The sequence below is a fragment of the Mastigoproctus giganteus genome, chromosome 1 (assembly GCF_048544385.1).
Source record: "Mastigoproctus giganteus isolate SK-2022 chromosome 1, ASM4854438v1, whole genome shotgun sequence".
Lineage (NCBI taxonomy): Eukaryota > Metazoa > Arthropoda > Arachnida > Uropygi > Thelyphonidae > Mastigoproctus > Mastigoproctus giganteus.
The window spans coordinates 5,136,705-5,155,437 of record NC_143575.1 but is presented as its reverse complement, the minus strand read 5'-3'; the positions used below and the strand labels follow the sequence as shown (position 1 = coordinate 5,155,437).

The following is an 18,733-nucleotide window of genomic DNA, read 5'->3' as shown; positions in this document are numbered from 1 at the left end:
CTGTTGCACATGGAAGACTGCTGCACAAATTGGAGCAGTGTGGCATTGGAGGCAAATTGCTGCTATGGATAAGGGGATGGTTGAGTGGCAGAAGACAGAGAGTGGTAATCAATGGACACTGCTCAACGTGGACTAATGTTATTAATGGAGTTCCTCAGGGTTCAGTGTTGGGTCCGTTGTTGTTTTCGGTGTTTATGAATGATATTGATGATGGGATATCAAGTTTAATGTCCAAATTTGCAGATGATACAAAGGTTGGCAGGGTTGTTAAGGACACTACTGACGCTATGCTGCTACAACAGGATCTGGAAAGGTTGAACAGATGGGCTGAGAGGTGGCAAATGAAGTTTAACATTGACAAATGTAAAGTACTACATATGGGAAACAGTAACCCCAGAGCAACGTATCAACTCTGCGGTACTACACTGACAGTGGTGGAGAATGAAAAGGACCTGGAGGTAATTGTGCAGGCAGATATGAAGTTCTCTGAGCAGTGCAGACGAGCTGCAAGAGTAGCTCATGGTGTCTTGTCAATGATATACAGGAATTTTTCTAGCAGGGATAAGGAGGTGATTGTTCCCTTGTATAATGCAATGGTTAGGCCACATCTTGAGTACTGTATACAGGTCTGGAGGCCTCATTTCAAGAAGGATGTAGAGCTGCTGGAACGGGTACAGAGAAGGGGAACAAGATTAGTGAATGGAACAAAGGGTTGCTCTTACGAAGAAAGGCTTAAGTTTTGCAAATTACAGAGTCTGGAGACTAGGCACCGGCGAGGTGATCTGATAGAGGTGTATAAGGCTTTGAATGGTTTGAGCATGCTCAATGCCAATGGGATTCTTCATCTTGCTCAGAATAATCACCTCAGAGGGCATAAATTCAAATTGAGGAAGGACGGATGTGGGATAGATGTGCGGAAATTTGCCTTTGGCCAGCGGGTGGTTGGTTGGTGGAACCGACTTCCATCACTTGTTGTTGAAGTTGGTAGCCTAAACAAATTTAAAGCTCAACTGGACAGGTATTTCGAACGAACAGAGGGGTGAACTGGGAGTGGTGTGTGTTTTTTTTTTTTTTTTTTTGGCTGATGCTGAATAGGCTTGCTTTCTTGCATCATATGCCTCTACTAATGCTAATGCTAATGCTAAAGTGGAGGCCAGAAGCTTATCAAACTCTAGCAAGGAGCTAAATGATTTTGTAATAATTGAGAGCAAAGTGGAGGAGAAATTGCTGAAGTTAAACATAAAAAAGGCACCTGGGACAGATTGGATTTATCCAGTTATATTAAAGGAGGCAGCAAAGGAAGTAAGCAAAACCTTAACCAAAATTATGAAAGCTTCGTTGGACTCAAGGGAGGCCCCCACAGACTGGAGATGTGCAAGTTTATCTCCAATTTACAAAAGAGGATCAAGGAGCGACTTGATTAATTATAGACCTGTTAGTTTAATTTCTGTTCCAGGGAAAATAATGGAGTCACTGGTTAAAGAAGCACTGCATGATCGTCTAGACAGGACTGCAGTTATAGTTCGGACACAGCATGGATTTGTTAAGGGTAAGCTGTGTCTGACAAATTTGATTGGATGCTATGATGTAGTCACAAAGGAACTGAATGCAAAAAATAATTTTGTTGTCATATACTTCGATTTTAGGAAAGCTTTTGATACTTTTGCACATGGAAGACTACTGTACAAATAAGAGCAGTATGGGCAAGTTTCTGCAATGGATATTAGAATGATTGAGTGGGAGAAGAACAGAGAGTGGTAATCAATGGACACTTCTCTTTGTGGACTAATGTTATTAGTGGAGTCCCCACCCAAGGTTCGGTGCTGGGCCCGTTGTTGTTTTGTGTATTTATCAATGATACCGATGAAGGTATATCAGGCTTAATGTCAAAGTTTGCAGATGATACAAAGGTTGGCAGGGTTGTTAATGATAGTAAAGACAGTACACTACTGCAACATGATCTAGAAAAGTTAGGTAGATAGGCTGAGAAGTGGCAACTGAAGTTTAACATTGACAAATGTAAAATACTGCATCTGGGTAGCAGTAACCACAGAGTAACCTCAGTGTAGTACCAACTGTGTGGTACTACACTGAGGGTAGTAGAGAATGAAAAGGACCTAGGGGTTATTGTGCAGGCAGATATAAAGTTTTTTGAGCAGTGCAGACAGGCTGCAAGTGTAGCGAATGGTGTCTTGTCAATGATAAACAGAAATTTTGCTAGCAGGGATAAGGAGGTGATTGTCCTCTTGTATAAGGCAATGGTCAGGCCACACCTTGCATACTGCATACAGGTCTGGAGGCCTCATTTTAGGAAAGATCTGCTGGAATGAGAACACAGGTCAGCGAGATTGGTGAGTGGAACGAAGGGTTGCTCTCACCAAGAAATTCTTAAGTTCTGCACATTACAGTATCTGAAGACTAAGCACCTGCGAGGTGATCTGATTGAGGTGTATAAGGCCTTGAATGGTTTGAGCAAGCTGAATGCTGATCCGATTCTTTCTCTAGCTCAGATTTCTCACCTGAGGGGACATAAATTCAAATTGAAACCATTCAATTGTAGAACAGATGTATGGAAATTTGCCTTTAGCCAGCAGGTGGTTGATAGCTGGAACAAACTTCCACTTGTCATAGTGAAGGTCAAATACTTAAATAAATTCAAGGCAGAACTAGATAAGCATTTGGTGTGAATGGATTGGTGAAATGGGAAGGTTTTTTTTTTTGGCTGATGCTATATTAACTTACTTTCCTGCATCATATGCCTCTACTAATGCTAATACTAAAGCAGCAGTTCTTGTAATGATCTTCAGTTATGTGGAGGTGCTCACTCACTCTCTCTCTCTCTCTCTCTCTCTCTCTCTCTCTCTCTCTCTCTCTCTCTCTCTCTCTCTCTCTCTCTCTCTCTCTCTCTCTCTCTTGTATAAAAATGTTTCCAGGAATACTTACTGTTGCAGTTGTAGAATGACAATAGTTTCTAACATGCCTCAGTAACAATGGGTGGTAACTGAACATGTTACAGGTCTAGCATGGCATTTTTTTCAAAAACGAATGGGCCAATAATGAAGGTAGCTATGAAACCATATATATAGTGATTTAAGCATATATAAGGGGATTTCTTGCACTGCACAGGGTAGCTCTGCAGCCAAAATCTGCAGTGGGCTTTTGTCTCTCCAAAGGATCCACGGACACTCTGTCTGCCTTCATCTATACCAAGAAGTTGGGAGTAAATGTTAGTCAAGTTTTGGCATCACTCACTTGTGACTGTTGCTTTGGGTTGGAGTTTGTATTGGTATAACTGCAAAGCTTTAGGCAACATTTTCTATACTGTCATATAAAGAGTATCCTCTTCCTGGCATTAGTAGTAGTAGTAGTAGTAGTGGCATGTGATGCAAGAAAGCAAGTGTATGAGCTTATGCAGCATCAGCCACAAAAAAAACCCAAACTTTCTACTCTCTCAAACAATGCAATTATTATTCTAAAATACCATGGCATCATTGAATGTCTTTAATTGTATTGTAACACCTGTAATCTTCTATTGCTGCTGCACTACTAGAATGGAAGCAGTGCTGTTGCACTGACTGTTTTCATTCTAGTAGTAGAATTTCATGATTAATATACCATAATGCACATTGGCTTTCACTGGCACTGTGCCCTTAACACTAAGGTATTCTAATCTGCAGCATCTTATGCCTTTAGTCCTGTATTTATGCATGAGTGGAATAGGGTATACAAACTGTTCACAACAAAAGCCCCCCCCCCTCAACCAATGGTGATTTTTAGAAATAATTTTGATTTTGTGTAATCTGCTTCTGGATTCCTTGAAGATCATACTTGTTAAATTGGTTACATTTTCTCTATTAGATCATGATATCATGATAGTTCAGACAGCTCTAAGCAGGGAAAATTTAATTAGTGGTATGCAGTATTAACTTTTTGTCTTTATCTGCTACATTCACACTTACTCTACTCCAGACTTTCTACGTGACGGTCGGCTTCTTTTTTCAAGTCTCTAAATAAGCAACTTGTATGATACAATTTCATACTAACAATGTACCAAAAGATAAGGTTCCTGATTAACAGCAATGTCAATCTACAGAATCCTTTGAGGCTGAAATTAAGAAGCTTCTGCATTAATGGCAGCTGTGCCTGAAAGATGATTTGAACACCGGCTACAATATCATATGGTACTTTCACTCACAATCTCTCTACACCTCAATGTCCAGATCAAATTTTAATCATCCTTGCAGAAACTTGATCAACCTGTATCCACAAGGCAAATCACCGATATTCTAGAAGCACGTGGAACCCTTAGAAAATATCAGAGCAATGTACCATCTTTTTTGTCTCAAGCATTGTTATTTACTTCTGTGGGTTGTTGTTGTAGTAGGATATTAGGAGCATCAGTGACTAAGGCCACATTGCTCTGTGTATACTGTCTGTAAATTGTGTGTGTTCTGTGGTCAATTTTCTGGTTTGCTGGACAAAAAAACCAAGGTTTATGGGAGGAAAAACCATGCTGCCCTCACCTGAAACTGACTAACTCAGTCATGTTGTGAAAATGGCCCATAAAAATTCCTCCCATCATCGATGGGACTCGAACTCAGGCCTTTTCCATCTAGTGTGGGGAGAATAACAATCCTACATCAAGAGGGAGACTGCTAGTTTTCTACTGATTTTAGTAGAGCATTTCTTAATCAGGATGTCTTGTTATGGCTATTATGTGAAATTAGTCTCTTTACTTAAGAATTACAAGGCTTTTTGTCTATTTTATAATACGATTGTCTGAGATATTATAGATTTAATGTTACAAATGTTAGTATTAGTAGTGATGCAAGAAAGTTTATAAAGGAGCACACAAAAGGGGGGGGGGCAAGAATATTTGCTGATGCTACTGATTCACTGATTCAGTGTTAGGTGGAATGGAAAACTGCTAGTCTGAGGGACACACACACACACACTAATAGATTAATTAGATCTGCAGGTTGAGGTGAAAGTGATTCTTGCACTGTTTCTACTGGAACATATAGCAGCCTGGAAAACAAGGTGTTCGGAATTTCGAGCACTGCTATGTGTCATGGTACAAGTAATATATATGAGCTGTGTTAGGCCTGTTCTTACTTAAGAACAGGAGCATGTATATTTGATTGTATGCTAATACTAGCAGCATAGTAAATAAATATGTAGTACTGATTAAATCATCAAATACAAACATTATAGGGATATTGGAAACTTGGTGTCAGATATCAGGAACACAGAATTTCAAAATGGGGAGTACAATTCATACAGAAAGGACAGGAGGGGGGATATACTCTTAGTAAAGAAGCACAGTAAATCTAAGGCAGTACATCTGGTTGACATGGATGGCCACTGAAATGCTGAGTCAGCTTGATGTGATATAAGCACTGGGAAAACAAATGGGAGCAGGAGTGCGTCAGAAAACCAGAATGACTTATAACGGGGCATTTTAACTTTTCAGATATTGGCTAGAATGGATGAATGTCTTACAGAGCAAATTGTGAGTGATGCAAGAAGAGGAAGAAATACTTTATCTGGTTATCAGCAGCAATTCTTCATGCATTAAGAAACTGCAGGTAAAAGACCATGGCCTAAATACCACATGTATGCCATACTAAGGCCACATCATAAGTATTTGAGCATGATGGCCTTAGTAGCCCTTGCACCAATAAATCCAACAAACAACAACAAACATAAGTACTGTATACATGTCTGGAGGCCTCAATTTAGGAAGAATATATATCTACTGGTTCAATGAAATTAGTGAAGGAAACAAAAGGTTCCTCTTGCTCAGACTAAACTTATGAGGGGGTTATAAATTAATGAGGAAGATTGGTTGCAGAATAGATGTTCTGAAGTTTGTCTTCAGTCAGCAGGTGGTTGATTGTTGTAACAAACTCCTATCTGTTGTTGTGGAACTGGGTAGTTTGAATAAATTGAAGGAAGAACTAGACAAATTATTCGAGAGGATAGACAGGCGATGTGGGAAGTTTTTTTTTTTTTGATAATCTTATCCAATTGATATTGATAAATCGATTAATATAAATGCATTAATATCATTTGGAGGGTTTTTTTTTTAATAAGCTTTAGCTGTTTTATTGAAGCTTAAAATTTCTTCCACAACAGGAGGAAAAAAGGTTCCAAAAAAAGAAAAAAAAAAAAAAAGTTTAGTGTTCTCGTATGCCTGATTTGCAAATAAGTTTTTATTCATACATTAGCATTAGTAGAGGCATGCGATGCAAGAAAGCAAGCTTATGCAGCATCAACAAAAAAAAAAACCCTCTCATTTCACCCCTCTATTTGTTCCAAATGCCTGTCCAGCTCAGCCTTAAATTTATTTAGGCTATCAACTTCCACAACAAAAGATGAAAGTCTGTTCCACAAATCAACTACCCGCTGGCTAAAGGCAAATTTCCACACATCTATTTTACAACTGTCTTTCCTCAATTTGAATCAATGTCCCTTCAAGTTCTTAATCTGAGCAAGAGGAGAAATTCCATCAGCATTCAGCTTGCTCATCCCATTCAAGGCCTTATACACCACAATCAGATCACCTCGCAGGTGTCTACTCTCCAGGCGCTGCAATCTGCAGAACTTAAGCCCTTCTCAGCAAGAGCACCACTTTGTTCCCCTCACCAATCTTGTTGCACTTCTTTGTACTCATTCTAGCAACTCTACATTCTTCTTAAAATGAGGACTCTGGACCTGTACACAGTACTCTAGGTGGGGCCTGACCATTGCCGTGTATAACGGGATAATCACCTCCCTGCCCTGCTAGCAAAATTCCTATATATATCATTGACAAGACTCCATGACCTGGTGCCTCCATAGCCAGGTGGGAAGGAGCAGCAGTGCGTAGCACACGTTTCTTGATTAGACCGGGGTTCGAGCCCATCACCACCAAATATGGAGGATGCAGAAAAGTCAGGGAATGACAACTGCATATCCCGGAGCAATATGGCCTTAGTTGCTAATGCTCCTAAAAACCAAATAACAAACAACAAACTCCATGACCTGCCCTGGCAGCCCATCTGTACTGCTCAGTAAACTTCACAGTTGACTGTACAATTACCCCCAAGTCTTTTTCACTTTCCACTTCCCTGAGTGTAGTACCACACAGTTGGTTCGTTTCTCTTCGGTTATTGCTACCCACATGCAGTACCCTGCATTTGTCAACGTCAAACCTCAGTTGCTACTTCTCAGCCCATTTGCCCAACTTATCTATATCCAGTTGGAGTGGCATACTGTCATTAACAACCCAGCAAACCCTTGCATCATCTGTAAATTTGGACATTAAACCTGATATACCTTCATCAATATCATTGATAAATATACAAAACAACAACGGGCCCAACACCAAACCTAGGGGAACTCCAATAATAACATTTGACCACAAAGAGCAGTGTCCATTGATTACCACTCTCTGTCGTCTCCCACTCAACCATCCTTTTATCCATTGTAGCAACTTACTCTTAATGCCATACCTCTCCAATTTGTACAGTAGTCGTCCATGTGCAACAATATCAAAAGCTTTCCTGAAATCCAAGTATATGATATCAAAATTATTTTTGGCATTCAGTTCCTTTGTGACCATATCATAGTATCCAATCAAATTGGCCAGACAAGACCTCCCTTTAACAAACCCATGCTGTGTCTCAACTATTACTGCAGTCTTGTCTAGATGATCCTGCAATGCTTCTTTAACCATTGAATCCACTATTTTTGCCAGAACACAAGTTAAACTAATAGGTCTATAGTTACTTGTGCACCTTTTGAATCCCCTTTGTGAATTGGTGATACATTTGTACACCAGTCCATGGGGACCTCTACTGAGTCCAAGGAAGCTCTCATAATTATGTCTAAGGGTTTGCTTACTCCCTTTGCTGCCTCCTTTAATATAACTCGATAGATCCCCCCCCCAGGTGCCTGTTTTTTTTAACTTCAACAATTTCTCCTCCATTTTGCTCTCAGTTATTACAAAATCACTTATCTCCCTGTTAGAGTTTGATGAACTTCTGACATTCCCCTCCTTGAATAACTCCTCATGTTTGAATGTAGATGCAAAATACTGATTCAGTTTATCAGCTACCTGAGCATGATCATCAATAGTCAACCAATCTATGTTAAGTGGTCCAATCTGATTCATTCCTTACCTTCTAGAGTTTACATAAGTAGAGAACTCTTTGCTGTTTTTTTTTGCATCGTTTGGCAGATATTTCTCGTAATATACCTTCGCCTGCCTAACCTCCTTTTTGACTTTATTACAGACCAGCTTACATCTGCCATAGGCTTCTGTGTCACCTGACAATTAATGTTCATCCCATACATTTTTCTTCTCTGCCACGAGCCTCATTAGTTCATCTGACATTTATTTAGGCCTAAACCTCGAACAGTATTTCTTAGTTGGAATGAAAAGCCTAGTAGCCTCCAAAATTAAGTCCCTGAAGGCTTCCCATTTAGAATTCAATGTTGGTAACATCATCAGTTGATCACACTGTACAGAATTTAAAACTATCTGAGACCCCTCTAGTCACCTTTACGAAAGCAAAAGCCCTTCCCTTTAGCCTTGATGGTAGTTACATCTTTAAATAATTCCCACATCAGTGCATTGTGATCACTATCACCCGGTGGTTCCTTTATCTGCAAATTCTTAATGCATGAATAATCACTGTTGATAATCAGATCAAGAGTATTACTCCCTCTGGTTGCCTCTCGAACATGTTGCTGTAGAAAACAGTCATCCAATAAATCCACAAAAGTCCTGCTAGTGTGCGAGTGACCCATCCACAAGTTCCAGTCAAAATCTGCAAAGTTAAAATCCCCCATTATAAGACATTCTGATTTACTGACCCACTCTATTTCTCTGCACAATTGCTCATTAATCTTATGTTTCTTTTTTTATTATCATTATGCATTCTTTGAAAGTTTTTACCTTTTAAGTTGTATAAGGATTTTGTATTTCTTTTAAGAAGTATAAAGCAGAAAAATTACAAGTGATTTTATTCACAGATTATGATATTGTTATAATTTTAATATATACTAAATCTTTAAGTGAATTTTTTTCCTTATATAACAAAACACATGGACAAGAATTACAGGAGCAAAGAATTGAAGAAACTAGTTCATCTGATGTGTGTCTATAAGCAAAATTTTTTGAGTTTAATCTTCAACCTAAATGAGGCCTACAATTCCTCTAATGTGTACATTACCCAATTTCTCATAAATCTGTGTTTAAAGTATACAAGGGCTTTTATAGTAATCTACCAACAGGTTTATTCATATATACAAACACAAAACAACTCCCTCATTTTACACTTTAATAATCACTTCTTAGCATTTACCTGCTCCATACACATATCCTCTTCTTTGTGAAGCAACAGTAGTGATGGGAAACGCTACATGTGATTGGCCATTAAACTGGCCTCTGTAACGAAAGCGGTACCACCATCCCCCTCCAGAACAAAGCAACAACATCAAAATAACCATTAACCTGAATAAACAAAAAATTATAACAATAAAAATGAAAAAAATAATAATAATAAATAAATAAAAGATGCAATTAATAATATACTTCACTTGTCATTGAAAAATAAGTTCAAAGTTAATTAAAACATCCATATTCATAAAACATGAATTTATTTCTTTAATTTTACAGCAAAAATTATGACAAACTGTTTTTTGCACAAAAAACAATGAAACAAGTATATAAAATAAGTTGGTTATTTCATAAGTATGAATTTGTAAGATGTAATCACTTGTATATTGTCTATAAATCTCAGAAAAAAATAAATAAATAAAAAATAGAATAGCCATAAGATTATATTGCTGATTTCAAAAGAGAAATGCCATTAATTTTTATTTCTTTATTCATTCAGTTTAGGAAATGTTTTTCCCCAGCAAAATCTGCCAGAAGGCGTCATGACTACTCATGACCACATTTGGTAGAATTTCACTGCATTATTTTATTTACTATTCACTGCATTGTTTATTTCTATCATTATCAACATCTCCAATGGCAATCAAATGTGCACCCACAAACACACACACATACGTCACTTCCAGCCCTTACAAGGTTGGTGACATTCAATTAAATATTTTTTTAATTACGGTTATAATTAAGGCCAACAGTAACAGACTTGAGGTCTGAAAGTCTGCCTGATGAGGTGAGTAGTTGTAGCTCTACATATGACAACCAGTGACCGAAGGAAAAAACTGTACTACAGCCAAAGAATGAAAATATCCTTCTTATCCACAGGGAAAAAAATATCCACAAATAGTGACATCTGGTAGAGAAGGAGGATAAAGTATGAAATAGTTTGCTATTTTAAACTTCTTGGTCCCTGAGGTTTGCCACGGTCATTCTTCCACTACTGATAGCTAAGGCTACCAGTAGTGGAAGAATGACCGTGAAATGTAAACTGCAAACTCCAAAGTCTAAAATCACTGACTGAGTCCCACTTGTAAGACAAATGGATTGAATTTTGGAAAATTCTGGCCATTTTGCAACAAGCAAATCTGCTTTCACCTTCCCAGTGGTGGGCTGTTAGTAATCTTCCATGTACAAGATCTGAAAATACTATGCTTACTATACTGGAAGTAACCACCCGGGTGTAGCAGAGGTTGAGGTATAGTGTTAACACAGCAGGGAGGATTAGCCAGATATCCACTACACTAGGCCAGGTTCCGGTTCTCAACCTGTGATGTGTACCACTGGTGGTACAGCTAATTGTGCCAGATGGTATACATGAATCCATAAGAAAAAAATTTTTTTAATTACATATACAAAAAAACACTGACATGAGTATCATTAATTTAATTTGCTAAATTACTAAGCCTAATAGTATACAAGTCAAATCAACAGTGTTCTATTGATAAAAAAAATTATATTAAAATATACACTCAGTGATCACTGAATTATGATCACCCCCATCCACAATGGACTATAGCTCATAGCTTCCTATGCTAGAGCAGTGGTAATTTGCATCTGGTCATCAAGGTCAAAATGATAAAGTAGCAGTTATGGAATGTAGTAATGATATCATGGCATTTCAAAAGGGCATGATTGTTGGAGCTTATGTATTGGGTGCTTCCATATTGGAAATGGCATGTCTTGTCAGTTTCTCACAGCCCATTGTAGCTAAGGTGTACAAAGAATGGTATCGAACAGGTCAAACCACCTCCAGCCAACAGAACTGTAAAAGATTACATAAGATGGATGCTTGTGGTGAGTGAAAGGTGCAACATGTTGTATGGGTTCAACAGCAGGTTACTGTGCAACGGCTGACAGTGTAATACAATATGGAGAATGCAAGAACAATATCCCAAATGATGATGTGTCACACACTCAGACATATGGGGTTCCACAGTAGACAACTCAAGACAATACACTCTCCTCACTATTGATCATCATCAACAAATAAGGTGGTTGGTAACCGGGGGACTGTAAACGAGTGTGCTGGTCAGATAAGTTCAAATACCTGGCTTGGTTTGGTTTGGTTTAGATTTTATTGGCGCATTAGCAACTAAGGCTATAATGCACCAAAACCAGGTGAAAATACCTGGCATAACATGCTGAAGGATGCCTTTGTGTATGGCACAAGGAACACAAGTCCATGGACCCACCATGCATGGTGTCTACTATTTAGGCAGGTGGCGGTGGTTGCTTAATATGGGGCATGTTTTGTTGGCAAGAACTAAGACCCCTGGCATGTACGGACCAATGTTTCACTGGACGTCTACTGGCAGCTCATAGGAGACCACGTACACCATGCCATTCTGCATTTTTTCCCCGGACAGAATCGAGATTTTCCAATACAATGTGTTGTGTCATCAGGCCCACTGTGCACAAGTGGTTCGAGGAACACAGTGAAGATATCACCAACATTGATTGGCCTCCAAATTTGCAGACCAAATGGCATGGCTGCAGATCTCTACTGATGACTTCAGATTTAGTGGAATCAACACACTATTAGGTAGGTGGTCATAATTTAGTGATCACTCAGTGTATGTTAAGAGGCATGTGTGGTACAGTATTGGGTTTGCCCTTGATTGAAGTCAAAAGAATTACTGAGAATAGCCAGAGACATTTCTTGTCAACAAAATTTGTCTCCAAGAAGTCATGTCAGAGTCAGCCATTTGCATGGATTTGTAGATGGTCAACAGTTTGATTTACAGCTAGTTCATCATCTTAAATCCAATATTCTAACTTAAGAAATTTTCTCTGGTAGAGTATTATGTTGGTACAGAAGAACAAACATCTTCATAAGACATTCCCTGTTTGAGGGCGCCTCCGTAGCCAGGTGGGAAGGAGCAGCAGTGCGTAGCACACGCTTCTTGATTAGACCGGGGTTCGAGCCCATTTTCCACCAAATACAGAGGATGCGGAAAGGTCAGGGAATGACCACCGCATATCCCGGAGCAATATGGCCTTAGTTGCTAATGCTCCTAAAAACTAAATAACAAATAAACCCTGTTTGATATTAACCTCACTTTGCAGAATTATTCACTGCTCCTCTCCCCTACAAATTTTAAAATCATACTCGATAACAATTCTTAAATTTTTGGTTTGTTTAATTCTGATGTCAGATTATCCATCAGCGATTAATATGAAGATAAGAAGACCAATTGTTACTAATGACTAATAACTGGCTATTCATGCTGCTATACCAGAATTCTATGTCATAAAAAGAAATAAGGTTATAATGAATAAGAAATGAAAAAATAATGCTTTTTTCATACTCATTTCTTAGAATTATAATATATCACTATGGTGGTGGTACAATAACTTTTCAATTTTGTTTTAAGTAGTATGTTAAAAAACAGGTTAAGAACTCTTACATAAGACATCACTATGTGGTAAGGGATTCTCAGTGTAGGTGAAATACCATCACTTTGTTTAATGGAGGATTAAAGGGGGAAAACCACTTCTGTTATACAGTACATGGTATATCTTTTCAGATTATGCTGTGTGGAGGGCACTGCAGTGGTTACACTATGTCAAGGAGCTCAGTATATTCTTGCTATGTACATGCTGCAATTAAAAATTTCACTAACTCATAGAACATATTTTTATCAGCAGAGACAGAGGTGATTATCCTGTTGTATAAAGCAATGGTTATGTTGCATCTTGTATACTATACACATGTGAGTTTCAACAAGATTAGGTAGGGACACAGAGGGGTATACTCTTACAAAGAAAGACATTTACAGTTCTGTAAATTGCAGTGCGTGGAAACTAGGCATCTGCAAGGAGACCTGGTTGAAATGTTAAAGGCTTTAAATGGGTTGGGTGAACTAACAAGGGGATATAAATTTAAACCAAAAAAGGATCGTTGCAGGATAGATGCACAAAAATGTTCTTTCAGCCAGAGAGCAATCGATTGTTGGAATAAATTTCCCCTCGATGTTGTGGAAGTGAGTAGTTTGAATAAATTTAAAGGACTGAAAGAATTACACTGGTCAACACATAAAACGTTCCGAAAATGAAAATACCCAATCTTGACTAATTTTATGCTGCTGAACACAAAATTCACATTAAAATTTGTCGATTGGCTCTTGTTTTCGAATTACAGTTGGGGTTTCATGTTAGCGAGTTACTTTACATTATCAATTACGGCTCTCGGCAAAACATATGGCCACACCACAGTTTCAATACCACCATGCTCTTATAAATCATGTGATTGGCAACTGTCAGCTTGCTCTGCATCATGTGATAAGTTGTTGTCACCACAAATGTGTCTAACTCTGTTGCAGTAATCCTCAAATACAGCTAGATACTGGGTGATTTGTTTCAGTTAATGGTTGTTCTCTGTGAGATTCCTACTTTTTGCGCAGTATTTGTGTCATGTAAGATTAATATGCCCCGTAATTGTATGAAACACATATGTAACAGAAGTCTGGATGACTTCTGTTACATATGTGGAGAAGTCACAATAGCTTCGAGAAAGCATCCTTTAACTCGAGCCATAAAAAAGGCCTACTTCTTGTAGGCCTTTTTCGGAGGACTGGAAACGAGTGTGCTGGTCAGATAAGTTCAAATACCTGGCTTGGCTTGGTTTGGTTTGGTTTAGATTTTATTGGCGCATTAGCAACTAAGGCTATAATGCACCAAAACCACGTGCAAATACCTAGCATAACATGCTGAAGGATGCCTTTGTGTATGGCACAAGGAACACAAGTCTATGGACCCATCATGCACGGTGTCTACTATTTAGGCAGGTGGCGGTGGTTGCTTAATATGGGGCATGTTTTGTTAGCAAGAACTAAGACCCCTGGCATGTACGGACCAATGTTTCACTGGACGTCTACTGGCAGCTCATAGGAGACCACGTACACCATGCCATTCTGCATTTTTCCCCCGGACAGAATCGAGATTTTCATACAATTTTGGGTGTAAAGTAGGTGACCAGGACAAGAACTGGGCTCCACACGTATTCTGCACTACCTGTTCATCAAAACTCAATGTGTGGGTGAATCGAAAGGGATGTTTTATGCCTTTCACAGTGCCCATAATATGGAGGGAGCCAACAAATCACATCATTACGTGATTTGTTGACTCCCTCCATATCATGGGCACTGTCAATTACTGTCTGCTCTGTATGTCTGCTCTGATACTGTCTGTCAGAGACAGACAGTATCAGAGCAGACATATGCACATATGCTGAAGCAAAAGGAACCCTACAGTGAGTAATTAGAACAACTGAGATGAGCAGTGGTTGAATCAACCAATAACTGGGTTTCTGTCAGAAAAAGTACGTCGGGGTTTGGCAGGCTGTATGTGGAAATGGACATCATTGAGACTAGAACTGGTGGAGATGTTTGAGAGGCTTAGATCTTTTTTGGAGATAAGTTTGTTCTATTAGTTTGAATATTCATGAAGTAAAGTTTAGTTTGACTTAAGTTGAAAATGACCCCATGATCCACAGCCTTTCATTTTTTACCCCATTAGTTCCAGGCACAACCTCACTTTGTTTTCTCTTTTCACTCATCTGAACCACACAGTATAAAAAGCACTTCTGCTGGTTATTGTTTCAAAAAACTATGACAACTGAGAAACACGTAACCACAGCAAGGTGCTTCAAAATGCCAAAATCATACCAAAACCAAAAATATTTAGTTTCACTTTCAGATTTATAAGGCACATTATCTTATAATCTCATAAATAAATAAATAGATTTTCTGTTCACATGTTGAATGATCACAGGAACTGGGAATCTATAATTACTCACTTACTAGGATAATATCACAGTATAACAAAGACAACAAAATGTATGTAACTAGAGATACATATACTCTGATAATACTGATATATATATAGTTGTTGTCGGTGATTCTACTGTCAGGGAAACAGAATATACTGTGTAAAAAGGATAGGTGGAACAGGATCAGGTATGTCTGCCAAGGACAAAAGTTGATTACGTTGTAAAGCAGATATCATCTTTTAAGGGCAAAAAAGGTGATATTGTTGTACACATTGGCACTAAGGACATTAAAAGTAGGAGAACGGCAGAATTACTTAACAAGTACAAGTCAATGTTGAAAAAATGCAGCGTTAGGGTTGAATTTGAAAGTGTCTGCAATTCTGCCCAGACACAATAGCAGGGAGTATATGATGAAAGCCTTGTCAATCAATTCGGCCCTGGAGAGATTGTGCAAGACTAGTGGGGTAGAATTTTTCTCATCCTGGTCTGTGCTTGTTAACAGAAGAGACTGCTTCTGCAGAGATGGGATACACTTAAATATAAAGGATGCAAGAATATTTGTTGATGATATCGAGGCAGAGTTAGATGGGTCGAAAAACTGTTAGCTTGGGGAATACATGGACCGACAGGTTAACAGTAGCCGCTGGCACAGGTGAAAGTGTTTCTTCCACTGCTTCTAATGGAATGAGCAGCAGCCTAGAAAACAAATTGCTGGGGATTTCAGGGACTGCTGGGAGTCATCGTGGAACAAGTAAATACATCAGCTGTGTTAGGGTAGCTAAAAATAGTAAAAGGTGCATGTATAATTGCGTGTACACCATTGCTAGGAGTTTGCATACGTAGTAATTTTGTTTAAGGATATGTTGGTTATGTGTTGGTACCAACAGATACCACAAGACACATTTAGAAATCTTTTAGCGTCCATGCCTCGCCGGGTACGAGCTGTTTTGGCTGCATGTGGAGGACCAACATCATTTAGGTAGGTGGTCATAATATTTTGGCTCGTTGGTGTATATATACAGTGCTGCACTTGGAAATTCTGCCATCCCTTTGTAGGTTTCATGTTTATGACTAATATTTACATTTTTCCCAAGGCATATTTATTATATTTCCTGGATATATATATACATATTTAATTTCAGATGTGGAAAATTACTATTAGATCCCAAATTTAATATACAAAATGTCACTATCTAATAAAGCAGCAATACTGACGCCAGTAATATTGTAATATGCAAAACATAGGATATGAAAAGACAAATCTATGTACAGTATATTATATTTGCCAATAAAATATGAAACTAATTTAAAACTAATGACTGTCTTTGCACATCGATAAATGTGTTGCATGTGATAAGCATGCCTATGAATGCATTTATGCATTGATCCCAGTAGAAGAGCTTATCAATGTGTGAAGACGTAATCAGTTTTTAATAAGTTCTTATATTTTTTAGTTATTATTCTAACTCTGGCTTATTTAATATATATACATTTGTCCTTGACATATCCCATTTTTGTATACCGCTGTGTTACTATCATTTATATCACATTTTGCCGATGATATTCTGTACATTAAATTTAGAATCTGGTTGTAATTTTCCACATCTGCAATTAAATATTTACATCAATTGCATAATGCATAATTTTAACAATGGCATTAGGGATCACTAGTAGAATGATTTATAGTTAAATTCAAAACAGCCATAATTAAATTATAATAAACAGACACACATGTATATATACGTATAAATACAGTAACCCCAAACATGAACAGTATTAGAACCTATAGTACTCTAGTATCTTTCATGTCTGGTGTTGCATGTGATGTACAGAAAACCCCTGGCTTGTATCCGTGAAGGAGGATGTTGTGCACAGCATGTGCTTTGTGTATGCAATAAATAGTTCTTCTTAAAAATGCAACCACCAGCACAAAAAAAAAGAAAACACATAACTTAAACTAGAAACTAGACAAAAGTACTAGAATTACAAAGTTGGAAACCAATATCTCAGCAGGCATTTTGAGTGTTCGCATTTCACAATATATCTTTTTTCATCTAGTACTACAGGAATACCTCGCATAGTGTGGTTTCGAACAGTGCGGGTTCCGCTATAGTGCAGTTTACAAATTGAAAAAAAAAATTAACTGCGTTACGCACCAATACATTTGATATGTATGTCTGTATTAAAATGCCAGCACGTAGGCCAATGAGTTATGGATTCAAGGCCATGCTGACTGTTGTCAGAACTCCCATTATATACGGACTCTGCTAGCTTTAATAGATTAGTAAACACTCTAGATTCCGAGCGGTGAGGTCGTTGATTGTGCGTAAGCTGTACAAATATTTTTCGCTGTGTATTTTTATTAAAAGATTATTTTTTAAAAATGTTACACCTTTATACGCAAATATGAATGGAAAGAAGAAATGTAATGGCGCCGAGTGTTCTTCTATATCCAAACATCGAACAAGGTATGAAAGTTAGGCAGGTGTTGCAAAATGACATTCGATGTTATAAAGAGATGTATGCAGATAAAAAGAAGAAAAAAAAAAAAACTGTGCAAACTAAGCAGATCAGTTATTTTTCAAAATAAAAATACAGTACATACTTCACTTATATTCTTTTGGTATGTACATACTGCAATAAAAATCATTTGTACTGTATTTATTAGCTCAGACGCAGCATGGTTTTGTTAAGGGAAGGTCTTGCCTGACCAATTTGATTGGATACTATGATGTAGTCACAAAAGAACTGGATGCAGGGAATAACTTTGATATTATATATTTGGATCTTAGAAAGGCTTTTGATACTGTTGCACATGGAAGACTGCTGCACAAATTGGAGCAGTGTGGCATTGGAGGCAAATTGCTGCTATGGATAAGGGGATGGTTGAGTGGCAGAAGACAGAGAGTGGTAATCAATGGACACTGCTCAACGTGGACTAATGTTATTAGTGGAGTTCCTCAGGGTTCAGTGTTGGGTCCGTTGTTGTTTTCGGTGTTTATGAATGATATTGATGATGGGATATCAAGTTTAATGTCCAAGTTTGCAGATGATACAAAGGTTGGCAGGGTTGTTAAGGATACTACTGACGCTATGCTGCTGCAACAGGATCTGGAAAGGTTGAACAGATGGGCTGAGAGGTGGCAAATGAAGTTTAACATTGACAAATGTAAAGTACTACATATGGGAAACAGTAACCCCAGAGCAACGTATCAACTCTGCGGTACTACACTGACAGTGGTGGAGAATGAAAAGGACCTGGGGGTAATTGTGCAGGCAGATATGAAGTTCTCTGAGCAGTGCAGACGAGCTGCAAGAGTAGCTCATGGTGTCTTGTCAATGATATACAGGAATTTTTCTAGCAGGGATAAGGAGGTGATTATTCCCTTGTATAAGGCAATGGTTAGGCCACATCTTGAGTACTGTATACAGGTCTGGAGGCCTCATTTCAAGAAGGATGTAGAGCTGCTGGAACGGGTACAGAGAAGGGCAACAAGATTAGTGAATGGAACAAAGGGTTG

At 38.3% G+C, this 18,733-nt stretch overlaps 1 protein-coding gene across 1 annotated transcript in view; it reads right to left on the bottom strand.

The window, feature by feature from the left end:
• Nucleotides 1–18,733, bottom strand: part of LOC150090508 (uncharacterized) — an 85,405-nt gene that overhangs the window by 10,220 nt on the left and 56,452 nt on the right. The window contains exon 4 of the mRNA XM_090378578.1: nucleotides 9,354–9,502. Within this exon, the coding sequence (XP_090234704.1) occupies nucleotides 9,354–9,502 (149 nt within the window). The remainder of the gene's footprint in view (nucleotides 1–9,353; nucleotides 9,503–18,733) is intronic.